We start from the raw sequence: 26,752 nt of genomic DNA, 5'->3' as shown, positions 1-26,752 counted from the left end.
TGCAGTTGACAACAAAATACACATTAGTAACTTTTAATGTTTGAAAAAAATGGATATAATGATATTGTGGTGGTAAAGTTTGGCTTTATGTGATGTTTGACACCGTAGGCAGGGAAAGGTCTTAATATTATATTAAGACCTGCCTCTTCATACACCTACCTCTGGAGGCTCTGGGCGTTATACTGAAAGTCTGAGATCCATGTCTGTTTCGTGCCACACAGCAGTGCTGCCCAGATTCCTCAGTGGTGATGTTGGCACTGCTGGATGTCTGGCTGCTTCCTGTGGGTGTAGCTACAGTTCGTCTGCCTTGATGAAAGCTTTTGTCTGCGTCACTGAGACATGCTGCACCCTGGTACCAGATGTATGTGTGCACGGGCGGGTTAGCATCACTGCTGCAGGTCAGAGTCATGGGGAGCTCGTAATCTAGCTGTCCAGCAGGTGACACTGAGACGGTTGTGTTTCGAGGAGCATCTAGAAGGAGGCATTAAAGTACATTAGAGATAAGTTAAATCTTCACGTGAATTTGATTCAATTCAAATCAGTTTTATTTATATAACACCAAATTACAATAACAGTTGCCTCAAGGCGCTTTATATTGTAAAGTAAAGGCCCTACAATAATACTGAGGAAACAGAGGAAATAAAAACTCTGTAAGAGCACTGCTTGTGTCCCTGTTACAAAAGGTTAACCCAGGCTTAATGCGGAAGTTTCTTACTTTTAGAATTTCTCTAGAAAGAGTTAAAATGCTTCGTCAGCAGCACATATTTTAAGCTTGAAAATTTTCTTTCTGCTCTTTGGAGTTCTGTGTGTCAAAACAAGCTTAATAAATAAACAGATGAATGACCTTGTATATAAATGTTGATCTGATTTTTACATTTATAACAAAAGCTTGACTTACACTGCACATCAACTGGTAGTATGGTTGAGTTATGCACTTTGGCTCCAGTTTGCATCTGACAGTAGTAGCTGCCAGAGTCATCTGATTTAACTTCAGTAATATTCCACACCTGTCCAGTGTGTGTTACGCTGTTACTTGTGCTCTTGTGCCAAGTCACATTGGCCTGTGACTCTGCAGGGCTGCAGCAGGCCAAACGTAAGGTTGCACCCTCTGTGATGCCCCTGGATGGACTTGCTAAGGCAGTGACTGCACTGGGGGAGTCTGAAGGGAAAAAAAACACAGAAACAGACAAAGCACATATGTGGTGAGATTATTATTTCATATATTCAAATGGAAAAAACAATCATGAATTACAAAAAGCTAAAAGTCAACAACTTTTAGCTTTCTGCAGAGTAAAACACTATCCTAATAGTTAACTAGTTCATTTTTGTTAATGAGGACAGTATTCAAGGAACAAGCTCTGCAGCTGAAAAACAAAGCCAAAGTAAAAAACAAACAAACAGTTCCTCTAACGGTAACTGGAGGCTGACTCTAAAAGTGAGTCAGCCTCCATTGGTGCACATGTAAAAATGCGCAAATAGAGCAGAAGGAAGTACACTTACAGCCTGGTGTCTGTAGTCTTTAGGTACCCGTCCAACAATGCAACAACCAAAATACCATATTTGAGTCTAAAAAAAGTGGTTGGTAAGCCAATGGGTGGAGTGATTTATATACCATTTGTACATGCCTATTTTCTATTTAAAGGTAGGTGGAAACCACTATGAATGCTTTCTATTCCATTGTTTTTGGGCCATATCACTATTACATGTGATATTATGTATGTACTATTTAATTTCTTTATAGATCCACAGAAGACCACCAGTTTTAAAGGACAGGACTCTGATGCTCTCATATGCATGCAGAACCAGACAAGCTATACCAAGACATAGAGCTGAGAGGCTCATATTAAAGCACACACACAGGGAATGTGTTTTAATTTAATGCTAAACACTATTATTCCACAATGTCTTAACATAATCATATAGCTATTTGCTGTCATTTCTCACACCGGCTTTATGTAAGACAGACAAACTCAACTCGATTGCCTCTCAACAGCTTATAATATCTTTTTCTCCCAAGCTCTGCAAATACTAACCCGTCTTTAATGTTTAGCTCTAAGAGTAATTTGACTACAACCTCAAAAGCATCAAAGGTTATGAAACAGAGTCTTACATCAAGATTACTTAAACCCAACAAGTCGTCGGTTTCACTTCAGCTTCTCATAAATAGCACAAAATGTCAGACAAAGGGTTGCACAAAGGAAACTGTTACTGAATATTGCAATGGTGCTAGAAAAAGCAACGAGCTTTGCTAAGCAGTCATTTAAGAAATACAGTAAGGTAAACTGTAAACGCTGCTAGCTTTAGGTTTGGCTTTAGGTTATTGGACAGTAAATGCTGGTCTCTGACTGCGCTGTGTTTCTAACAACAGGGAATCACACTCAGATCCATTCATCAAGAAAACAAAATAAGAAACAGAGCAAACAGAGATATATTCTGTGACAAGGAAGTTGAGCAACTTACAGAGAAGTTTTTTTTTATCTTACTTACAGAGAAGTCGACCAATACATAGCAAAAGAAAGAGAAACAGACAAAACCACAATGCACATAGAAAATAATAAGAAGGGATGTGTGGTTTGTCTTTAATGGTTTGCCAGGTCATACTGATGTGACTCATCTAGGGTATAAAATGATTATGACAACAGGAGGAAACTCATAAAAATAGATATAAAATAATGTATCTTTTCTTGTGTACTTTGCAAATCTATAAAAGCTTTTGAATGATGGGGGGACGATGCGTTTGCTGATTGCACAGTATCATTGTTAGCGATGAGAAGGATATTTTTACTTGTTTAAGGTTCACACCTGCCACCAGGAGCTGTACGCCGGCCTGCTCTGGCATCTTCTCTGTGGAGTGGTTGGTGATGAGGTAAAACACGTAGGTCCCGCTGTCTGACTGCCTTAGATCAGTAATCCTCAGAGAGCAGACCTTGCTTCCTGGTTCTCCCAGGTACTGCACCCTGTTCTGGTAGGATGGATCTGGGAAGATGTGATCGCTGTGGTACACGTATCTAACACAGACAGAGGGACAAGCAGACAGACTTAGACACCTGTGCTCTTTACTTCCACCCTCGTGTGTGTTTCTGTGACTTCAACACATCATTGTTACCTTGCCGTAATACACCGGCTGTCTTCAAGGCACCACATCTCAGACAAAACCATGTACTTTTGTCCTCCTTCACCTCCTCCACCCTAACAGATACACAGAGCTTTTTAAATCAGTGGATACAGTAAAGTGGAAAATTTTCAATTAACTTGACTGTATCTGTTCAAACCACACCCAAAACATCACCTGTAAGCTTAGCATAAAAACTAATTTTGGCTAGTTTTTTTTCAAAGAACTGACACTTGTTTTTATTCTGACTGCAGTTTTTAGCTCTTAGTGCACAGTATAACTGCTAACAATGCCTTCTTTATTGAAATACCTGAGCAGAGGGCCACCCCTCTTCCCTGGTTTCATTGGAGGTCTGCGGGTAGTCATAGGAACACGAGATTTCTATGGAAGAACCAATCACAGCACAGATGGGACCAGATGGGAGATGAACTGACCAATCACCAGCAAGAATACCTGGAATACCAACAAAAAAAACCCCTAAATTCTAACCATCACTGTCTTTGCGTGAAGCTCGGATCCCAGCATGACTGCTGCAGCGCTTTTATATATGTACCTACCTTTCAGAGAGAGTGTGACCAAGAGCCAGCAGCTCTGAGCCATGCCTCCATGCATCTTCTGCCTTCTTTGCTGTCTGTTTAGCTGTGGTGCTCTGATCCTCCCAACCTTCTTTGGCTTCACTCTCACCCTGTCTAACAAGGCGTCCTCTTCTAGTCTTTGGGTAATTCAGTGCAGTTGTATGTGTAAGTCAAATGTCAAATTCCCCTTTATACTATCTGCCAACGAGGAACTAGGACCGTGACTAGGCTTTCATGTCAGTAAAGAGAACTTGGTGTGTGTTTGTGTGAGAGAGAGAGGGTGCCGGCTGGTGGATACTGCATGCATCTGCTGACTCAGTGACATTGAGGTCAACAAGTTCAATATAATATACAAAATAACAGCTGACAGTGTTTGTCTCAGTGAGCTTGTGTTTATATGTCTGTGCGTTGAGCTGCGGCAGGTCTGTAGGGGTCCCGAGAGAGCCCTCGCGCGCGGTTTGTCCGCTCAGAAACGTGTGCTGACGTCACTCGTGCCCCTCTCTTGTGCGCAGATGACCGCTCGCAGGACGACCACAGCACACGCACACACAGAGCGACGAAACTAAAAGTTTGTTTTAATTCGTCCAAATGTTCCTCTCTCTCCAGTTAGAAGCGAGCTCTGGTGGTTTTGGTTGACAGGAAGAGCTGTCGTAGAAAGCGGCTATTTACTGTTTTTTCTTCGTCTTCTTTGTTGGGGTCAGTAACCTGTGGAGAGAGCAAAAAAAGGGGGGGAAGGATTTACTTGGCAAAAGCTCGGAAAGTTTTGGATTTATCCGTGTTGGCGTTTAAAATTGCTATCCAATTTCTTCCTATTAGAGGTTTTATGGGCCTTCTTTTGATTTGTACATCTTTTTAAAGCGAAAGGCTCCACCTGTAGCTGAGGGAAACAGACAGGTGAGTCATTGTCTGGAAGGCGATTTGAATGGTGTCTTTAAGCCTTGTTGGTTACTAGCAGTCACGCTCATTTCGTTTTCTCCTTAAGGAGTTAACCTTGCTAAAGTTATTTGAAATAGTCTAAACTAAAGTTGGCAGTGATATTTTAATTATTTAAAGTTTATATGGCAAGCTTTTTAAAATGCCCTTGGGTCTGTTTAACCTGTTTAATCAGTGACCCTCAGCGGTTTAAATTAGTCTCCAATACTCACTGCCAATATTAGCCTACAAACAAACACTTTTCAAACGTCACAGCACAGGTTTTACATTGTGATGTATAGAATGGCAATGTGATAGACTTTTATACAGCCAGGATACATTACTTTAAATGAGATCTTCAGATCTCAACGATCTCATTTGTATGTTGTATGTATGTTGTGCTTTTTCAAAAGCAGCAAAAATTGTAAATAATTTTTAAATGATCATCATCCACTTATCTGTTATTATGCACATGTAATTACACTCACTAGCCACATTTTTAGGTCCTTGGCAGCAAACCGATGCATTTAGGCATGCAGACATGGTTAACACGACCTGCTGAAGTTCAAACCAAGCATCAGATTGGAGAAGAGGAAGGATTTAAGAGACTTTGAACGTAGATTGCTGTTGATGCCAGATGGACTGATTTGAGTATTTCAGAAACTGCCGATCTGCTGGGATTTTTCCAACTCAACTATCTCCAGGGTTTGCTGGGAATTGTCAGAAAAGTAGAAAATGTCCAGTGAGTGACAGTTCTGTGAGAGAAAATACCGTGTTCATGTCAGAGGTCAGAGGAGAATGACCAGACTGCTTTGAACTGATAGGAAGGAAACAGCAACTCAGATAACCACACATTACAACGAAGGTATGCAGAAGAGAATCTCCAAACTTGTCAAACCTCGAAGCAGATTGGTTAATAACAGTAATAACAATTCACACAGGCTTATCCTGTGTGTTGTAATCTAAAGCTGGATAATAGGAGACTGAAAAAACATGATCTGGATTGATGAGTCTTGATTTCTGCTGATAGGGTCAGAATTTGGTGTTGCGTGGATTAAACGCTGCCTTGTTTTATATGTTCTGGTCGATGGTGGTGGTATAATGATGTGGATTATCTTTTTTGGCACATTTTGGGTACCTTAGTACGAACTGTGCATCGTTTAAACACCACTGTTGCTGACCCTGTCCATCGCTTTATGACCACAGTGTACTCATCTTCTAATGGCTGCTTCCAGGATAATGATGAACCATGTTGCAAAGTTCAGATCATCTCAGCCTGGTTTCTTGAGCACTGCAATGAGTTCATGGTACTCAAATGGCCTCCACAGTCACCAGATCTCAATCCAACAGAGTGCCTTTTTGGGATGTGATGAAACAGGAGATTCCTAGCACGGATGTGCAGCCATCAAGTCTGCAGCAACTGTGTGATGCTGTCGAGTGGATATGGACCAAATGTTTCCAACAAATTGTTGAATCTATGACATGAAAAATTAAGGCAGTAGTGAAGGCAAAAGTGGATTTAATCTGGTACTAGCAAGGTGTACCTAATAAAGTGGCAAGTGAGGGTGTAATTCATAGTCGAGCCCAATGTAACAGGAACTTGTTGGAAAGCCTGGAGGGGTGCGGGTCTTGGGTATAGAGGATAGACATACATCCTCCGAATTAAACAAAGTCAGTGACTAACAGCTGCTGTAACATCTCAGAGTTTCAGGAATTAATTGAAAATATAAAGATCAGATGTTTTAGAGATCATAAAATTTATCAAAGCAGGTTTTGAGTGAATTGTTTCTGCCCAAAGATAGATTATAGCAGAATATTATACTACCCGCTTTATCGATTTTTTATCTTTTTTACACAATCCTATCAATGTCATGCTGCCAGACAAAAGGGAGCACCAAGGACTTGGACCATCTGCCTCAAGGAGTCAAGGAGAGGAAGAGAAAGGAAGAAACTGCCGCTGTCGACTGTTGCTTCCTGTTGTGCACAAATGTATGCTGAAAAAGTTGTGACTGAAGGAAAGATGGGTGAGTGCGCATGTGAAATATACAAGTCTTTGCTGTCTTATCTCCTGCCTTTCACACACACACACACACACACACACACACACACACACACACACACGTGCATGCATGCATGCATACATGCATACATATCTGAAGATTGAAATGCTGCGCTGGTCATGCTGCAGCCCATGCTGCCTACTTTCTGTGTCTGGGAAGAGACATCAGTCCACATGACAGTTAACCATTAACTGCTTTTTGCAAAGCTGGCTGTCTCTATGATAGTCACTGGAGTTATTTTTGAGGTTCTTTTAGGGTGAAAAACATATACTTGAACTGGCTGATGTTTTTCTCTTACAACAAGAATAAGCACCCAACCCAAGTAGAAATCTGATATGTCAAAGTCCTTTGCACACTAGCACGGTAAACTGTAACACAATATACTAACTGCAATAACAACATCATCCCTTGGCAATCGTAAACTAACTACTTACTGTAACCTTAGTTCTCCTGTTTTATTCCAACAGCATCAGGGAAATCCAACATTAAAAAGAAACCAGAGACTCCACATGTCCTCCTGTCTTTTGGTATTAGCTAAAATGTGATGTGGCACAGTTTTATACGCAAGTTTTACGGCTGCAAATGACTTGACTGTAATTTATGGAAGGAAAGATAAGATTATTTGCCATGTTATTGCTGAAAGGCACTTGTGTCAGTATGAACTGTGACATTCTGTTTGTGATGTCTACATAAATACGTGACCTTTCAAGAGCTCTTATCATTTTAATCCTAAAACAGTACTTTAACACTGTTTTTATCTCTTTTAAATGTGCTACTTATAAGTTGCTTTCCTTACCTTACACGAGGGACAGCTTTCCAGCATTGAAGCCGATAGTCTCCCAGGAAATGAAGTTTTCCTTAAAATGATTTCCACATCTTCCTCGGTTCTTCTCCTTCGGCAAGGCTTTGCTGTAATTTACTTTCTGTGTTTCAGCATGGGTTTGCGAACCACTAATGCCTCACAGAAAAGGCGTCCACCCAAACACAGGCTGCGTCTTTAATGTGTGTAATTATATGGAAAACACACTTCATCTTAGGTGTGTCACATATGTTGTGGCTAATTTTGTTTTTGTCTGAGCTAAGATTAGGTGGTACGTCATCAGCTTTCAGAGGCAATCTGTGTTTGTCTCAACCTCTACATGATTATATACCACGTAAGTGTGAATAAGTAAAGAAAAGGAAATATGCACATGCGTGTAAGCACACTCTTCTCATAGGATAGTGTGTCTGTCTAATTAGATTAATATTTCCTGTGTTCGTGTTTATTTTTAGTCTTGTGTGATAATGACCGCTACATGTATGACTTATAGTTCGTGTTGTAACTTTAGCTGTGTGTGAGGTCTCTTTCTGCTCCTGTACTGTTATTATCCCACTCCTACTGTACCACACCTAGGCTTACTTGATGATGGACATTCCTCTGTTCGTTTTGCGAACCCCTTAAACCTTTTTCCTATTTATATTGGAGGGGATGTGTTTGTTGAAGCAAGATCAGACCTGTTTTGATGAACCAGTTGCATAAATATCTGATCTTCCTGGTTTCCCCATGTCCAAATGTCGCTGCTTAGAGGATAAAGGATGATACATTAGATGCTGACAATGCAGTAAGGAATGGAGAGGGTCAGCAGACCTAATAAACATTAGCATAGCACAGGGGTGTGAAACATAAGGCAGGGGGGCTGAAATTGGACAGAATGCGATCCGGCCCACTGAACAGCTTTTAAAAATGTGACGGAGGGCAGATATTTTTACTTTAACTGTAGTTTAAATAGGTTTTTATAGTTTTTCCTACTGATAAAAGTCCCACCCACATTTTTTTTTTACAATAGGTTCACAGCAAAATAAAGAAATTAATTATCAGATTTTTTTCTGTAAGCAAGGTCCATAAAGACATGGATGAGCGAGTTTAGTGTGGAAGAACTTGACTGGCCTGCACAGAGTCCTGACCTCAACCCGACAGAACACCTTTGGGATGAATTAGAGCAGAGACTGTGAGCCAGACCGTCTCGTCCAACATCAGTGTCTCACCTCAGAAATGTGTTTCTGGAAGAATGGTCCAATAAATACACTTATAAACCTTGTGGAAAGCCTTCTGAGACAAGCTGAAGCTGTTATAGCTGCAAAGGGTGGGCTGACATATTCAATTAAATTCTTCATTATTGATTAAGAATGGGATGTCTCTTAAATTCATGAGCATGTGAAGGCAGATGAGTGAATACTTTTGGCAGCATAGCGTATCATAAAATGCACTGTGGTAACATGACAGTAGTCATGTGGTGTGGTGTTTTTGTGTTTTTTAACTTGGTTTAGGGAGGCTTAACCTGTCATCTGGTGCATAGCTGTTGCTTTTTAACCAGCAGTCAGATGCTACATGCGATGTTAAAAGTATAACATCTAACATCCCACAGAATGACTAACATGTGACTCATGATTGAGAACAGACATTGGAAACTATAAAAGAGTTTGTGGATGATCTGCACGTCTCTGTGGATTGGTCATGCACTATATTATGATTCATTCTTACCCTTATTTGCCATAAAGACAACAAACCATGGCAACAATCTATCCAGACACACTTCGTAGCAGCTCTAAATTTGGAATTCATGGTAAAATTACACCAAAACAGTGATGTTGCTAATACGCACTAACTAAAATGTTTTTGTTGACTAAGCTTGTTGTTAGCAAGAGCTCAGGGCTCAGACTTTGTATCCTGTAAAAACTTTTGTTAGTAGCTTTTATGTTTTGGTTAGCTGTCAAGATAAATGAACAGGATTTGCTAGTGCGTTCTTTCAGGGTAGCGTATATTCCTAATATCATCCATATGGACTACACTCAGTGCTTTATAGGAACATTAACTATTTTAATCCAATCATCCACTATAAGACCACAGAGATTTCAGAAAGCCCTGCCTCATAATACACACATTGACATGTATACCCACACACACAAGAGAAAAGTGGGTCTCAGGTAGAGGTAGATACAATGGAGAGCTTGTTCTGGCCTGCTTTGTGATTAGGAAAATGGCATGTGGGGGAGAATAGCTGGAAAAAAGAAGGAACGGCCAATATGAGGAACAAGAAGGGTGAGTGGCACCAGTCTAGAGATGTTTCACATGTAAACTGGGTATACTGGAGAGAGAAACAGTTAGAAAGTGACCTTTATTCACATGTAGAACATGATTACATGTAGCTAAACAACAAGTCTATATGATGCTTTGTCATTTCTTCAAACACATTAGATTTATGTGTGGGTGTTGATGGCTGGAGTGTGCAGGTGGCAGGAAACACTATGCCCACTAGTTCGCTGTGAATTCTCTAGACAGTTACTCTTGTCTCTTGAGTGGGCTCAGCTGGCCATCACATGGAGTTTGTAATAGGAAGATGGAGGGGTATACCTCCTTTAATGTCTGACCTGACTGAGTTAGACATTTTTTGGTCTCACGTCTCCGTTGGATGTCTATCAATGTTCAGGGCTGCAGTGTATTAAAGCAGCAGTAGTGTAGTGGCTCTATCCAGAAATCCCTGTGGGGTTGTGCCAAGAAGGACATCTAATGTAAAAACCAGCAACATTTCTTTGTGAAAAGAGAACAGCCAAAAATAGCTTTTTGGCATGTTTTTGTTAGAGCTGAGGTATGGTGGAAAGAAAATGTGAAAGAGCAAACATGGGTCGTTAAGCTTAATCATACATCTCTATACCTCTGTTTGTATCTTCACCATCTCCTTCTGACCTTTGGGTCACAGCTGTTACTCACAGTTTCAAAGAACAATAACACCATTATTTAGCTGGATGGGAAGCCTGAGGACAGGAGAGGTGGAGGAGAGGACAGGTATGGAATGGGAGGAGGAGAAGAAAAAGGTACAAAGAGAAGAGAGGGAGGAGGCAAGAAAGACGTAGGGAGTTTTCAAGCATCTGTGTACAGGTAGAGTTAGTCAGGGAGCAGTAGCGGTTTTTGATACCGGCGACACGGGCGGTTGCCCGGGGCGGCATCATGGTGGGGGACGGCATCACGGGCATCGACCAAAAAATAAATAAAATTGCTCGTACTCATGCTGCCTCGACGTCATGCCAGCGCATATTGGGAATGGCACAGGCACCGATCGGTTTTCTATCGCCCATTTGCTGGGAGTAAGGGCGCCCTCCGTTTGCGAGGTGCGCCTGCTGCTTGCGGCACAGGGATGAGAGGGCGGGGCGGCGGGGGATTCTCTGGCTGGCTGGAGTGGCGTCTAATAACCAACTCGCGAAATAAAACAAAATAAAAACAAAACAACAAACACGAAAACACCAGACATTATGATACAGACTTATAATTTGCACCGATGTTTTTTCGAAATTCTATACACGAAAAGTGAGCGCGAGAGCCCTCGGTGCGCCTGCTCGCTGCTGAAGTCAAAGTAAACTTTACTGTCATCTCCACTACATACAGTCCAGTATATAGAGAGACGAGACAACGAGGCTCCAGTTACAGCAGTGCAAGTAAACAAACAATAAATATAAGAAGAGCAAGAAAATAAACATATACATTAGGACTCGGGGTAAAAGGATCAATGACAATTTAAAATTTATAATTTACAGTTTGAAGATTTAAAGTCTTATACACAACCTGTCGAAAGGGTCAAAAGCTGTTTCCAAATAGAGCACATTTCATTCATAATGTTGTAAATCCAAGCCCATAATGTATTATTATGTATTCATGATTTGAATCCCGGGTTGTGCGAAATCCAAGAAATAAACCCTAGACAAAGCATATCTGTGAACTAAGGTGTAGGTCTATTAGGTTATGTTGTGGTGATCCTCGAGTTGGGGGATGGGTGTTCATACTGGAGTGCAAAATTAAAACCAATGGAAGATGGACAAGGGAGTGTTCGCCCAGGGCGCCAAACAGGCTAGGACCGCCACTGTCAGGGAGAGGTTATGTTGTGCAGTGTGAGGAGTTAGCAGAGTAGAAGGTTAAGGTCTCTGGATCAGCAAGTCTACACAACTATCACGTTTCTTGATAACAACATAAAAATTCAGCAACTGTGGAATCGAACAGTCTCACTATATTTTCTTTTTAATGCAGTTTAATGCAATTTTTAAGATTTTTTAAAATTTTGCTGTTACACTTCTGCGGATCACATACTGGACAGAAAATCCACATAAAGTCAGTACCTGTGGGGCAGGAGGGCTGATGGGGAGTAGATCTAATAAGAAAACCATTTAAGAACCCTTTAAAATGACCTGATCATGTTTGTTTCAGTGACATGTCTACGCCAACTCAATGTGTCTGAGCCACAGATGTCAGGCATGAACTCTGGAGGTCAGAACCGCCCACCAAAGGGTCCTTTGATGGATTTGCAGTTTGAAAATTGCAGAGGACACAGGCATAATTTTCATACTGTTCACTGTTATTAAGAATGAGTCACATCATAAGACAGATTGTCTAAACTGTTAATTTATCCAAACTAGTGTTCTGAAGTATCATTAGGTTTATCCATCATCTGCCATACTACATCAAAGTAAGGTAGTCAAGCAAAGGAGCTAGGGTGACGTGTAAAGACGTGTAAAGACTAAAAATATGCAGAAAAATGAGACATATTGTTGAAAGTGCACTCATTACTCAGACGTCTTGAAATGGTTATCAAGTTTAGGGAATGTCATGGTAATTTCTGGGCTTTGTTATGAACTGTTCTCTTTTAAAAGTGGAACGATTGTACAGCATGCATCTTTAATGACTTAAAAAACAATAATTGAGTGCACAAGTTTGAATTTATTTTGGAGTTACACAGACTCCCACTAATATTGATTAAATGTCTATTAGCAGCGTGCACCTTGACCAGATGTTTTTTTACAATCATAAACAAGCTTTGGCATAATTCTGGCTGGACATGTGACCACTCTTCACAGCAGAAGAGTTGGTTGGTTTCCTGGCATTGAACTGGCCTTTAAACACAGAACACAGATTTTCAATAGGATTAAGATCTGGAAGTTCATTCCAGACACGTAATGGGCCATTTCTCAACTACTGCGGAGTACAGGATCTTCAGTTTAAGCAATTGCATGTAAGTACAAGTTATTCTGATATGTCATCACTTTGTCAGTCGGTGCTGAGCAAGAAGGAAGTCCCTTTTCTAAAATTGACATCTTCAAGCTCGAAATTTGTAGCCAAATGCTTTCTGGACAAACATGTTATGATCAGACGAGACAAAGATTGAACTATTTGGCTAAAATGGCAATAAATATGTTTGAGGGTGAAAATGTGAGGTTTTCAAACCTAAGAAAAATGTATGAGCTGTCAAGTATGGTGGTGGTAGCATCATTGCTGTTCTACTGCCAGTGGTACTGATACATTGGACAAAGTGATGAAAGAACGAAGATGGACTGCCTCCAGGTTCTTCACCTCAAATTATTAGCTAGATGGTTGAACCTATGACACAGCTGAATAGTCCAACAGCACAAGGATCCAGGCACACATCAAAAGTTTTAGGAATGTACAAAGTATACTAATATTAAGCTTCTGAAATGGCTTTTTCAAAGCCCTGACCTCAAACTTAACTAATATTAGTGTACATATTCAGCTCCTGATGCTGTGTGGATTTGAGAAAATCCAAAAGAAATAATTCAAATTCTTGTTTTTTAGATACTTTAAAGATGTATTTTGTACAGTCATTCCACTGACTCCACGTACAATGATCAAGGAAATTAATGGAAAGCCTCAAATCACAATGCCCATGATGAGTGTTTGTAAACTTCTGACCACAAGATGTAGGTATCTTTGCATCTGTCCCCATGATCTAAAATGAGCTTAGATCTCTGTATTCCTGTCTTTATTAAAACGATTTGAACGTGAAATGACCAGCAATACTTTTAAACACTTGTTCACATAGCTGAGGCTAGAATGCGGTGTTCTTATTATTAAATTCAGGAGTACATTTTAAGGTTCTTTACACTATAAGGTAAAGATGCTACAGTACAGTAAATGACTTGTCAAATTGTGAAGCACTTGTGTACTCAAGTAGCCACTTGACATATTACAGTTTAGTATTTCCATAAGTTTCATCATGGCCAGTTAATAACTATACTAATGCTGGTGTGCTTAAGTATATCATAAGTGAAATATAAGTTGATATAGTCAGTGTGGTTGGGTATTTTATTTATACTTGTATCACTGTGGATGCCAAGGACATGAAGGAGGAGGAGAAGTGGAAGTACAGTAGTAAAGATTTGAAGCTGCAAGTCATCTGATTTTAGATGTGCTGTAGTTATAACCTTGATGAAGATTGTAACGACAGTGGGTTTGTGTAAATGGTTGGTAGTGGGAAGAGACAGGGGGAGACATATAATTCACTATAAGGGATTGCATGGCAGACTAACAGTTATCGTAACGAGTTTCTTTATTATTATTTGAGTGAAGTTTAACAAACTTGTCAAAGCAAGAACAGGACTTATGAAACTGTTACAACAAACTGCAGACCAAATGGTTGTAGATCATGACAGTGAGCAACCCGACACAACACCAGGAACTTGAGACTGGCATACTAAAATGCTGTAATACTGTTAGGTTTTCAGTCCATCACATGTGTGCAATGAAAAATGAGTAATTACTCAAGGTCAAGTTGACAAGCTGTTCTCACAGCAGAGAAAAGCAGACAGGAGGGGAAACACTGAGAGCGACACCCCAGTGCAGGTGCAACACAAACAGACAGTACGTGCACTCAGGACAGCTTTGGCACTATATCATAGTTGAAGAGTTTGTTCTTGCTTGGTGGAGAAATGCTAGACTTTAGACTATTGATCAGTAAGTGTCACTTGTACTTTTCAGTTTGTGCCAGGGAATGTGCTGTATGTCTGCTCTCACTGGGGCTTGAGCCATCTCTGTGAGGGTTTGAAGGGCAGCTGGAAAGTAAAAACATGAACTACACAGCAGCTACGCAGCTAGTATAGCTCACTATTTACTCTTTTAGATTTCATCACCTTTTCAGCAAAGTGTATTTGTTGGTGTGTTATGTAACGTTAAAAGCTGGAGTGCTGCACAAGCATGTTAGCATGCGAGCTTTTGTGCTTGTCAGTGTGTTGCTGTGCAAAGATGCTTTTATATTATCCTCTGCTATCTTATGTATGCTTGTTTGTGTGTCCTCAAATGTGTGTGTGCAGGGAGCAGGGGCATCTCTCTGACCTGTGTACTGACCCCCTGTCGGGTAATTGGAGTGTGTGTAACGCTGATGACCTTGGGAGCCATTGGAGCAGCCGTTTGGGCCGTAGGTCAGACTGCAGTTCTTGCACACCTACACACATTTGGTTCAAAAGTGTTGACGAACATAATCTGTTATTGTTGATATTTCAAGCAGTTGATATTCTGTGCTCTGTGCCCTGTGTGATGATGCAAATGCTTTCATTGTTTGCTGTAACAGATTAAACTGATGTGCTGTTTTTATTAAACTTTGTAGTTACATATTGCACAATGGAGGAAGACATAGAACAGTATGATGGTGAGTCTACTGATAGCTTTGAATGTATGTCTTTCTTTCTTTTTTCTTCATTCTTTAATTATTGATACCGTCAGAACCCCCCCCCCCCCCTGCATATATATATATATATATATATATATATATATATATATATATACTACATTACAGGAGTATGTGCTATTGGACCAGTAGTTTTAAAAGTTGCTCTTATAACTCCCCACAGTTCAGGTAAATTCACCTGACCAGCATCTCAGAGTCTTCGACTCCACTCACAGGAGGTGGCGTCAGGTGTGTTCCTCCCCAGTTGATGAACTGCTAGCTAGCATCAGCTGTGAAGAAGTGGGATTTGTCAGGTGTGGTAATTTCACAGTTGTATCTCGTTGTTTCAGTGTGACACACTGTCATCCTCGGGACTAATGTGTGCGCGTGCTTGTTTCAGCGTGGTGAATTACTCAGTCACAGCCGTGTCAGAGGCCAGCGGCGATGCTGGAGACTTCTTCTGCGTCAGACAGGAAGAGCTCAGCTATGGCAAGAAAATCAAAGACTCATTGTATCCATGGTAACGCATACACCTGAGTGGCTGTCTCTCAGCGGTCTGCCCTTCTACTACACTGTCCTCTCTGTTGCTCTTCCTGTCTCTTCTTTCACTCGTCTTCTCTGTTAACATAGAGGACAGACCGAACACTGGCTTCAGTTTTTGGATGTTTTCTGTGTCAGGTTGTTACTAACTCTGTCCGTCTTTGTTTCAGTGACTGTGAAAGCCGGGAAGTTCTCACACTGTTGTGCCAAGGTAAGATCGCAGATCTCCACTCATTCTGTCTGACACACTGGCCCACTTTATACACCGACACCCAACACCAACACTGTTTTTACCCCGGTGTGTAGAGCTCCCAGACACGGTCTGTTCTTGTCTTCTTTCTACTAATCTCACATGTATTTATTAAGCTATTGTCTGCTTTGTTTGCTTTTTTAAATGGTGCTATTCTCATTGATTTCTTGTCCATAATATATCAGTCTTTCAACTAGAGTTTAAAAAGTAACTGGTCTTTTTCCTCACTGTTACTATCTTAAACCAGACTGCGGCAGACGTAGTTTTGCGGCAGACCGTATAGTGGGTGGTGTGGACGCCAGGCACGGCAGCTGGCCTTGGCAAGTCAGTTTGCAGTACGATGGTGTTCATCAGTGTGGAGGATCCATTATCTCAGACCGCTGGATTGTTTCTGCAACTCATTGCTTCCCAGAGTAAGTGAAACAGATAGATTTAACACAGAAACAACAGCTTGATGGATTATTGTAGCTTTTTGGAAAATCCAAGGCATACACGAAAGTTTAATAAATTTGTACAGACAGTTTGAATGAAACTGTAATTTTACTTCTATGAAAAGTTCATTTTCAACATAGCTGTGTGTGTATTTTGCCCTCGCCACATAGGGACAATCATCAGACTGCTCTGCCTGCTGTTTTGTTTAACGTAGTGTTTACATGGAAATTTAGATGTTTGTGTGCATAAAAAACACATCACAGCTCTCCTATTTTTGCTCTTCTAATGCTAGGCGGTATCGCTTTGTTAATCGCTGGCGTGTGCTGTTGGGCTCCATCTACAATAAACCTGTCAATGCCAACGTAGCGGAGGTTAAGACCATTGTTTACCACAGCAGCTACCTGCCCTTTGTGGATGCTAACATTGACGACAACAGCAGAGACATCGCAGTCCTGGCCCTCACTCAGCCTCTCACTTTCAATGGTAGGACGCATTTGCACATCATCAAAATCTGCCTGGTTTCAGTAACTTACCTCCTAAATTTGATCCAACATAATTGCACTTTCAGGATAAAAAAAAATTGCAACTGTTGGTTGTTTCTGATGCTTTAGGGTGACACTAAAACTTAAACAAGCACTGTGTGCAGAATATTTGACACATTTTAAAAACATATATATATATATATATTAGGGGTGCAACGATATTCGTATCGATATTGAACCGTTCGATACAGTGCTTTCGGTTCGGTACGCATATGTATCGAACAATACAACATTTGTAATTTATTTTATCAACTTTCCTTCCGACGATGCTGTCTGTGTTGAGCGCTCAGTGAATCTGCGTTCGACTACTCCGCCTAGGCTGCACTGTCGAGCGCAGATCCACTGAGCGCTCAACACAGACAGCATAGTCAGAAGGAAGAGAGCAGGGCAAGCTAGCGAGACACATGGACCTCCCCCACCCTCATTCAGATCTGGCGTTTGGAATTATTTTGGTTTTCATGTGACGTATGACCCTGAAGGTAAGCGAGTCATGGACTAAAGTAAAACAGTATGTTGGATGTGCCATGCAATGCTCAATTACATGGGTGGGAACTAGTGTGTTAGCGCAGTTAGCTCATTAACGTGTTGGCCGTCTAGCCCCACACACGGGCGATCGGCGGTAGCTCGTTAACGGAGATTTGCCGTGTTGTGGCGTTAAGGTCATTTCAACGAGATCAACCTGAAAGCACTAGTGGGAACACAACGAATATGACTGCACATTTACGCCGACATCATCCTAGTGCAAAGACCAAAACAACAAGCATGCTACTAACTTTAGCCGAGTCATTTAGACAGCTGTTAGCACATGATTCTCCTTATGCTGCTGAGAATATAGCCCAGAAGAAGCGGATAGTATAGCTTTTATTTTGGAAAGAGACATTTCTCTGTAATAAACTCTCTTTTCCAAAGATGAGTGATTCCTCAATCAGATACAGGGCTTGCAATATCGCTAGCCCGACGTCCTGGAGCTAGCGATTTTTTTCAGTCGGGCTACCAAAATCTATCTCTGCCCTGCCCGTCGGGCTATTGTAGGAAGGAAAAATATATGTCAATGCTTTTGCATTCTTTCAGAAATGTAGCTGGGTAATTATGTCATTGGCATCGGTGAGCCACTGTCAATATGTGACATATTGAAATCGCGTTTGAATTTGCGCTTGTTTTTTTGCTTTCACTTTGCAATCGTGCGAACTGTGTATAGAGAGCGACAGCACTGATCTGTGAGTGATGATAATTTGTGCACCAATTCCTCTGACATCGTCTTATTAATCGTTAGCTTACTATGCAAACATGACAAGTGAAATCTCCCGCAGCAAGCTTAAACATGTGAGAGGTTGATCGTGCAGAGAATCGCTGAGCTTATGTGAGTCCGTGTGTAAAAGCAGCAGGATATATATATTTTAGTTCTGCTGAGCCAAATAAGACAGGTCATAGTGAAGAAGTGACAGCCAAAGAAAAGCTTACCACAAAACGGAGAAGTTATGACAAATCAGACTATAAGGCAAAAAGAAAGTGCAGCTTTATGGTTTCATGGACAAAATAATTTCTGTGGCTGCAATATGACGAGCTAAATAACCAGGGCTGCACATAAGTGGTCCGCAGGTGCGCATTCGCTGTCAAAATAAAAAACACGCACAAGGGTTAGGGTTAAATTTAAAAACTGTACTTTTGAGTTAAAATATATATTTATAATTTTAATAAATGACAAATTAAAAAGGCATGAACATTTTTTTTGTATCGAAAAATATCGAACCATGACACCAAAGTATCGAACCGAACCGAACCGTGAATTTTGTGTATCGTTGCACCCCTAATATATATATATATATATATATGTGTGTGTGTGTGTGTGTGTGTGTGATAAACTAGAATTACTACAATCAATTAGTTACAAGATTTTAGGGGGGGAGAAAATAAATATCAGAGCATAAACAGTATTTATACTGAATAAAATACTGGAAAAAGTATCAAGCAACTCACTCAAAATTCTGAAATATGAAATAATTAATCACAGGTTTTTAAAAAATCTAATGTGACGATACCTTATAGGCACTGAACTAATTACTTCAATTACTCTAATTGAGAAAGACTGCAGATAGGAGATGAAGTGCGTCAGATACTGTTACATCTCTGTGCTGTCATCTACTACAAGTGTTATTCCAGTACATCATGTCTGACATCTAGTGTTCAACATTTAGAACTGCAAAAAAAGAAAAGAAAAGATGGAAACACTTTGGGTGATGTCAACAAGCAAGCATGAATGAAAGGGGAACAGCTGAGGGGTTTGGGGGAATCAAGTAAGAGGGAAGGTAGGAATGGCTGGCTTTCTTCAGGGGGTGACATGAGTTAATGAAATGTGACAAAATCAACTGCCTGCTATTTTCATTAAATGTATGCATTTGTTTTGTTAATAAATATTTGTTTGTGTTTCATGTTTGTCTCTGTGTGTAGAATACATCCAGCCTGTTTGCCTACCTGCATATGGCCAAAGGCTGATAGATGGACAGATGGGAACAGTGACAGGCTGGGGAAATGTAGGGTACTATGGTGAGTATACGTTACATTAGTTATTGATAAATTTGGTAATATTTCTATAGAACGTCGTCTTCTTGCATTCAGTCGTTGTTTTTGTATTTAAACTATTCATATTTTGCATGAATACTGCGGTGCACTAAATAACAATAACATAAATATAATGGGAAAGGTTTCAGTAGCGTGACTAAGTTGTGACAACTGCAGATAACAACTATTCGTACGTGACTGTTTATATTCAGGTAAAAACACAGTTGCTCATATTTAAATTTTGATCATTCTAAACTATAGGCCATCTAGCAGATGTTCTACAGGAAGCCAATGTCCCCATCATCAGTGACGCCGTCTGCAATGCTCCTGACTACTACGACAACCAGATCACTACTAGTATGTTCTGTGCTGGCTATGAGAAAGGAGGCACTGATGCCTGTCAGGTCAGATTGTGCTCATGCAGCATTTCTGTCTACTTTTGTTTAGTCTGATAAGTCCTTCTTTTACTGGCATGAATATAAATTGGCATACTTACTGGTTTGATGTTATATCAGTGTCGTGCATGTGATTTTCTCTTATATTTTCCCATGGGTAGTTAAAATGTGAGTGTGTGTCTGTTGTTTTAGGGAGATAGTGGTGGACCCTTTGTGGCTGAAGACTGCTTGTCCAAGACCACTCGATATCGTCTGCTAGGAGTAGTGAGCTGGGGAACTGGCTGTGCCATGTCCAAGAAACCTGGTGTCTACACAAGAGTGTCCCGATTTCTGCCCTGGATATCCTCAGCCATGAGGGTAAGAGTCCTGCCATTTTTCATTTCATCGGACACTGCATAAAAACTGTCTGTGCAGCCCCATCCACTCAGCCAAATCTCCTTCAGTCCCAGCACTTTCGATCTTAATTGTTTGCAACATGTGATGTTCACTTGTGCAAGAATGAATCACTTGCAGGGGATGGGGTTGGAAGTCTGAACACATCTAATTAGCATCTGAAAAGGAGTGACTACATTCGCTCACATTCTGTCACTGGAAGAAGCCACCAAGAAAAATCACTTGTGATTTGTCATAAATACTGATCCACTGTTATACAGGCTTAGGTAAACACCTTCATAATCACAAGTCTGTGTCAAAAGAGACTTGTCAGAAGCCTCTGGACTACACATTCCTGATTTACATTTGTATTGCAGTTGCACTATATTGCATTGATAGAAATCATTGACTTCAGGTGTCAATGATTCTACTTTTATGGCCACAGGTGTGTAAACCAAGCCCCGAGGCATGCAGACTTCTACAAACATTTGTGAAAGAATGAGTCGCTCTCAGGAGCTCAGTGAATTCCAGTGTTTTATTGTGATAGGGTTCCACCTGTGCGGCAAGTCCAGTTGTGAAATTTCCTCTCTATTAAATATTCCACAGTCAGCTGCTAGTGATATTGTAACAATATGGAAGTGATTGGGAAACAACAGCAACTCTCTTTGGGGGAAAGAAGATTATGGCATTGGGTTGTTTTTCAGGAATTGGGCTCAATTTCTTAGTTCCAGTGAAAGGAAACCTTAATGCTTCAGCATACTGAGACATTTTGGACAATTTCATGCTCCCAGCTTTCTGGGAACAGTTGGGGATGGCCCCTTCCTGTTCCAATATGAATCTGCACCAGTGCACAAAGTGAGGTCCATAAAGACATGGATGAGCGAGTTTAGTGTGGAAGAACTTGACTGGCGTGCACAGAGTCCTGACCTCAACCCGACAGAACACCTCTGGGATGAATTAGAGCGGAGACTGTGAGCCAGGCCTTCTCGTCCAACATCAGTGTCTGACCTCACAAATGTGTTTCTGGAAGAATAGCCAAAAATTCCCATAAACACGCTCCTAGACCTTGTGGAAAGCTTTCCCAGAAGAGTTGCAAAGGGTGGGCCAACATCATATTAAACCCTATGGCTTAAGAATGGGATGTCCCTCAAGCTATTGTGCATATGAAGGCAGACAATCAAGTACTTTTGGCAATAATGTTCCCAGACCTACGAACTGGTGGGTTTACTTCTGACATCCTCAGGCCTGTAAATCTGCAGTTACACCCAAGACTATATATTTATGTTTCCTGTGAGCAGAAAGTGCAAATATGCAAATACAGCTGAAACTACTGGATCAGTTAGTAATAATAAAGTAGATTTTTATAGCACCATCAACATGATCTCATACACACACAAACACACACGCGCAAAAACACAATAAAGAGCAAAGTCAGCTTGAATAAATAGGCAAGCATAAAACTTAAAACAACACTCACTTACTTTATCTCACAAAGTGTTTCATGGAGTGGCACAGTGGTGCAGCAGTTAAAAACCTGTTTTATGGTATTGCTTTTAGGTATTTGACTAGGGAAAGGGGTATGCAACTATTGCAAACATGAATATGTGCCGTCCTCTATGGACCCTCAATGTGGTTGAACGTTCACTGGTTGAAAAGTGGGCTGGAACAGTGGTGTTCACCACAAACGAGAGAAGCACGAGAGACATCATATCAAAAACATAAAGCATGAAAAGAACAGACACAATGGACACTATTTCACTTCCGCTCTTTCTGTGTTTTAACTTTGCTCTTCTCTGCTGCTGGCAACGACCAATAACAGCACTAACAAGAGTAGTCCACAGGCCAGTCATGTATGACCATAATCAGCTACAACATGTAGACAGCAGTCCTCACAGCGGTCTCTAGGATGTGACCACCATTGAACCATGTTGATGCCTGAACATTGCCACAAAGTTCTTGGTTAAATCCTGCTGGTTGCTTCTTCTTCACGATTTTCCAGAACCCAACAATATATTTGTCGGGTTAATTTCAAACTGGCAGCAGGTTTGGATAAGAGAGTGATTTCCCGCAGCTTTGTAATGGATTTGCTTGTCATCCTATGTCAACTGTGACAATGATTAAGAAAATGGATGGATAATTGTGTGATAAAAAAAGAAAACTACTGCTGTATCTCAGAGGCTTGATGATCTCCTGAGAGGAAAAATTGAGACGCTAAAAGGAAAGAATGGACTGTTGTACATCAGCTTCATGTCATACTGTGATAGAGAGGCTCAGGACCAGTTCAAAAGAGCATTTCCTTTTAATTTCAGCTCTGCTGTTCTAGTCAGCAACGTATCCTTGATGGCCCAAAATCGTTAAGGTTAAGTCACTGACTAGAACTCTAAACTGGCAACCACTGATCAAAACTTTGATAAACTCTTGAGTGGAAAAGCCAAGATTGTATGATTTTATAACAGCCTAATCTCACCAGTCAGTAACTTTATGTAGTCTGAGACAGTTATAAGAGACCAAGGATAAAGTGTACAATATAAAATATAATGTTTGGTATAAATACATTTAGAACCCCCCCCCGTGTATACAGGTCAATGGTAGTGTGGAGATTGACTTGAGGTGACATTCAGTCAGAGATTTAATTCATTTCATTAGGCCACAGTCACACGGAGGATCTCATTATCCACGCGGTGATGTTCTGGACTTTCAGCTAGAGCGTCGTCCAAAGGAGACATGTCTGTGTCATCGGGCGAGCTCAGTCTGTCAAAACACAAAGCAAATACATCATAAAACATACAGCAGGTATTTAAACAGAAGAATGCGTCTCATGCTTTTGTTTTTAAACTTACAGTTCTTCAGTTTTGTAACTAGTGCAGTCGTTCTCAAAGTTGTGATGATTCATAGCTCTCTATAAAAAACACACCAAGACACAAACTGGATTATAATCTTTTTCATCTATATTCTTATAAGGAAGCTTGAGTGCTACTCAGTAGTTAATAAAACCATCACCCAACCTGGGGGATAAGATGCTCTTTGAAATGTTTCTTTGCTGCATCTGGATTGTATGCGTTTGGAGGATTTCTGTCTGAATCCGGTCCAATATGCAGACGTCTGTGATGTGTAGATGTGTATTTTGGATTAGCTTCCAATCTAGCCTGAAGAGTCGCACACAGATCGGTGAGTTCTTTGCTTCGAAAGGAAGGAGGCCTAACAATCCACCCAGCCACCCCTTCAACAGCACCATCCTCCTCATCGGACATCATATCAATTGTTACACCCCTCCAGAAGTCCAGTTCATCTGCACTGAGGACTCCCTGCCTGGCTTCCAGCAGCTGTAAGCAGAGCAGTACATACAGTTGTGGACGTGCAACCTCTGTGTGGTGACAGTTTGTGCACTAATGTGACTGAAAAACAGTGCAGCAGTACTGTCAGTGAGTTTAAATCACATCAGATAACTTTACCCTTTTCCTTCTCTGACGGCTGCGGGCTGCAGTCTTCATTGCTTCAGCCTGGGCTGCAAGGTCCGGCTGGCTGTAGCGGAAGTTCCTGCGTATGGTCTCATAGTATGTTTTACAGGCAGCTGGAACCATTAAGAGAGCATGTTACAAACCTGGAAACAGACAAAGCTACAGTAAAAGAGTAAAGCACAAACAGTGCTTACATAGAATGGCATCTCTAGCCACGTTGTGCAAATCCGGACTTTCAGCCAGAGCTTGGACCAAATGAGACGTGACTGCCTCATTGTGAGGCGAGCTCAGTCTGCGAAATCCAGATGTTTACACGTCAGCGATCACATTGCGATATATATGTATTACACAGCCTGTACAACTTACACGACATAATATCTCACCCTTCTTCAGGATTGTAGCGCTTGCGATTTCCCTTGGCGTTATGAAAACGACGCACCGCCTCCTACAAAATAAAACACCATAATTGACTTTATGAACAAACTCTCTCATCCAGCTGTTCACAGCTCGTCAGATGTGCTAGTCGTTTAGAGCATAGCAGTTAGCAGTGGCTTCTCTCTGCCTCTCCTGCTCGGGGTGTTTGTGCGGCTCTCCTTTGCCTCCTTAACGCACACGCCGCATACATGCACACATACATACCGCAATCTTGGGATTGTGCGCCCGTCTTTTCCTTTTCTCCTCCACACAAGCGCGGGAGTTCACTACTTCTTCTAAAGCGGTCATCCTCTCGTCTATGGAGTGCAGTTTTGCGTTTACCGCTGTTAGTTGCTCATTCACATCAGCAGCAAATCGAGCCAGCTGACGAGACAGCCCTCTCACAGCAGTGAGCAGTTTGTGGTCTCTGCTGTCCGGAGCAGCCAGCCCCGGTCTGTGCGGAGGAGTTCCCGGAGCGATGGAAGAGAAACGACGTCCCGGCATTGCACGGAAAATCCAAGCCGCCAACACACGGTGTCCTAAATCTACCCAGCCTGACAACTTCTCACCAGGCGGAGAATAACATGTTCATATGGTAATAAGAGACGCTCTTCGCGAGGTTCCTCCAATCACCTGCAAGATCCTGGTCACATGGAAACCTCATCCAATTATATGCGAGGCTAAGGTCACAGGTACTCCCGGCCGGTGTGGCGCCCCCTCGCCCCCGAACCTCATTTGCATTTTTATAACTTACAGTATTTTCATTTGCGTGTGAAAGCCTCCACCTTACCTGGGTGGTGCCAGGCTTCTCTGACATGCAAAACTAGCTGAAATTCAAGCTCAACATAGATTCCCAGCAGTTCCTGATTTTATGTGCTGCCTACAAATTCCTGATCTCTACCTGCACCTCTGCTGCAATTCACTGTGCTGCTTACTTCAAAACCCCCACTTTCACGTGGCGATGTTCTTATTAGCGTTTTACTGTATTATTTGAATTTTATCATCTTCTAATAATGACAGAAACGCAGTGGTGGTGTTTACATATGTTGGGCAACCTGCTGAAGTTCAAGAAAACATCAGAATGGAGAAACTGATAGGAAGGCAACGGCCTGTTACAACAGAGGTATGCAGATCTCTGAATGCACACCAGCCACGGGAGTGATGGTGTCACTCCTGCCAGCAAAGAATGGAAAAATTAGACTACACAGGCTCGTCAAAACTGGACATCAGAAGACTGGAAAAACACTGCCTGGCCTAATGAGCCTGCACAATTTGTGAGGTCAGACACTGATGTTGGATGAGAAGGCCTGGCTCGCAGTCTCTGCAGCAATTCATGCCAGAGGTGTTTTGTAAGATTAAGGTCAGGACTTTGTGGAGGTCAGCCTTCCACATTTAAATCGTTCATCCATGTCTTTATGGACCTTGCTTTGTGTATAGTCATGTTGAAACAGGAAGGGATCATCCTCAAACTGTTTCCACAATGTTGGGAGCATAAAATTGTCTAAAATGCCATGGGGCGACCGTGGTTCAGGGGGTTGGGAAGCTCATCTGTACCGGAAGGTTGCTGGTTCAATCCCCCAGCTCTCTCTGTCCTGATCGTTGTGTCCTTGGGCAAGACACTTTACCGTACTGGTGTTGGCACGATATGCTTCTGTCAGTCTGTCCCAGGGCAGCTGTGGCTACAGCTGTAGTTTGCCTGCACCAGTGTGTGTGAATGAATAGTGGAATATAAAGTGCTTTGGGTGCCTAGAAAAGCGCTATATAAATGCAGTCCATTATAAAATGTCTCTTTATGTTGAAGCTTTAAGGTTTCCTTTCACTGGAACTAAGGGGCTGAGCCCAATTCCTGAAAAACAACCCAACACCATAATCCCGCCTTCACCGAACCGAGTTGCAGTTGTTTCCCAATCAGGGATACTTTGTTATAATACCACTAACAGTTAACTGTGGAATATTTAGTGTCACATTGAGACCTGAGAGCGACTCATTTTGTCACAAATGTTTGTCGAAGCAGTCTGCATGTCTTAGTGCTTGGTTATATACCTGTGCCCATGAAATTGATGAGAAGACCTGAAGTTAATGTTTTGGATGGGTTGCTGAATATTGATGTTTTAAGATGAATAGAATGATACAATTAAGAATTTCATCCTGTTATAACATGTTCAATTCTGCTTTTGTTTTTCCTCAGAACTATCAAAACTCACCCGGTGTTCATAAAATGGCACGGACATGAGATTCCTGCTTTCATGTTTCTGCTTTTTCCACTCTTGGATGACAAAATGGACAGTCCCCATAAGTGATACTGTGACTACATAGGTGCTACGACAGGGGGAAACAAGGCTGTGATGTTCCCCTCTCGTCAAGCCTTCCATTCTCACTGAAGCATTTTTCTGAGGATTTTAACAACTCTCTGAGCCTTTACTGTAGAGTGAAAAGTCTGGACACACATGCAGGTGTGACACAGTCACACCTTCATACCGTACATATTATCAAATGTTAACAGAGGCTTATGTCTTTGCAGGGATACACAGACAGAGCCCAGACATGAGGATCTCAAGTGATGAGCTTACTGATTCACTGCAGTAATCAGAACCACTACAGTTTGTAAACTACATTATTTTTCTGACACCATTTTCTTTGCATTTCTGTGG

General features: G+C 41.4%; 3 protein-coding genes across 7 annotated transcripts in view; 1 reads left to right on the top strand and 2 right to left on the bottom strand.

The window, feature by feature from the left end:
* LOC120722150 (lachesin-like) overlaps positions 1-3,780 on the bottom strand; it is a 6,015-nt gene extending 2,235 nt beyond the window's left edge. Inside the window, exons 1-6 of one of the 2 annotated variants that reach the window (XM_040012991.1) lie at positions 3,670-3,780; positions 3,423-3,565; positions 3,107-3,189; positions 2,803-3,008; positions 899-1,159; positions 160-471 (exon numbers count right to left, since the gene is read on the bottom strand). In XM_040012991.1, coding sequence (XP_039868925.1) covers positions 160-471; positions 899-1,159; positions 2,803-3,008; positions 3,107-3,189; positions 3,423-3,565; positions 3,670-3,724 — 1,060 coding nt within the window. In that variant the 5' untranslated portion in view covers positions 3,725-3,780. The remainder of the gene's footprint in view (positions 1-159; positions 472-898; positions 1,160-2,802; positions 3,009-3,106; positions 3,190-3,422; positions 3,566-3,669) is intronic. The other variant, XM_040012992.1, reaches the window with a different exon arrangement.
* hpn (hepsin) lies at positions 1,038-26,752 on the top strand. Of its 3 annotated transcripts, none has more exons than XM_040012988.1 (13): positions 4,467-4,581; positions 6,481-6,623; positions 14,787-14,894; positions 15,080-15,121; positions 15,324-15,453; positions 15,540-15,659; positions 15,850-15,890; positions 16,177-16,342; positions 16,654-16,844; positions 19,352-19,447; positions 19,724-19,866; positions 20,050-20,214; positions 26,290-26,752. In XM_040012988.1, exons 2-13 carry the CDS (start codon positions 6,587-6,589, stop codon positions 26,332-26,334), a joined length of 1,284 nt encoding a protein of 427 aa, XP_039868922.1. In that variant the 5' UTR covers positions 4,467-4,581; positions 6,481-6,586; the 3' UTR covers positions 26,335-26,752. The 3 variants fall into 3 exon arrangements, with proteins under 3 accessions (XP_039868924.1, XP_039868922.1, XP_039868923.1); XM_040012989.1 differs by lacking the exon at positions 4,467-4,581 and adding an exon at positions 5,357-5,464; XM_040012990.1 differs by lacking the exons at positions 4,467-4,581; positions 6,481-6,623 and adding an exon at positions 1,038-1,043 and having other exon boundaries at positions 14,880-14,894.
* Positions 21,792-24,709, bottom strand: LOC120722151 (uncharacterized protein C14orf93-like). Of its 2 annotated transcripts, none has more exons than XM_040012993.1 (7): positions 24,327-24,696; positions 24,071-24,132; positions 23,882-23,979; positions 23,682-23,800; positions 23,235-23,552; positions 23,070-23,128; positions 21,792-22,980 (listed from the first exon to the last, which is right to left on the bottom strand). In XM_040012993.1, the coding sequence occupies exons 1-7, from the start codon at positions 24,603-24,605 to the stop codon at positions 22,872-22,874; spliced, it is 1,044 nt and encodes a 347-aa protein (XP_039868927.1). In that variant the 5' UTR covers positions 24,606-24,696; the 3' UTR covers positions 21,792-22,871. The 2 variants fall into 2 exon arrangements, with proteins under 2 accessions (XP_039868927.1, XP_039868928.1); XM_040012994.1 differs by having other exon boundaries at positions 22,932-22,980; positions 23,070-23,154; positions 24,327-24,709.

This window comes from Simochromis diagramma, unplaced genomic scaffold (genome assembly GCF_900408965.1).
Source record: "Simochromis diagramma unplaced genomic scaffold, fSimDia1.1 OVJJ01000618.1, whole genome shotgun sequence".
In the NCBI taxonomy this organism is placed as follows: Eukaryota; Metazoa; Chordata; class Actinopteri; order Cichliformes; family Cichlidae; genus Simochromis; species Simochromis diagramma.
Note: the sequence above shows the minus strand (reverse complement) of the source record. Positions and strands in the feature narration are given on the sequence as shown.

Excerpts from the sequence above, each read along its gene's own strand:
- LOC120722151 (XM_040012993.1), bottom strand. The coding sequence starts at position 24,605 with ATGCCGGGACGTCGTTTCTCTTCCATCGCTCCGGGAACTCCTCCGCAC. Across the intron at positions 23,553-23,681 it reads GCCGTCAGAGAAGGAAAAGG|CTGCTGGAAGCCAGGCAGGG; the intron begins GTAAAGTTATCT and ends CTCTGCTTACAG. Across the intron at positions 23,129-23,234 it reads AAGAGCATCTTATCCCCCAG|AGAGCTATGAATCATCACAA; the intron begins GTTGGGTGATGG and ends TGTTTTTTATAG.
- hpn (XM_040012988.1), top strand. The coding sequence starts at position 6,587 with ATGTATGCTGAAAAAGTTGTGACTGAAGGAAAGATGG. Across the intron at positions 14,895-15,079 it reads AGCAGCCGTTTGGGCCGTAG|TTACATATTGCACAATGGAG; the intron begins GTCAGACTGCAG and ends TAAACTTTGTAG. Across the intron at positions 19,448-19,723 it reads GGGAAATGTAGGGTACTATG|GCCATCTAGCAGATGTTCTA; the intron begins GTGAGTATACGT and ends TCTAAACTATAG.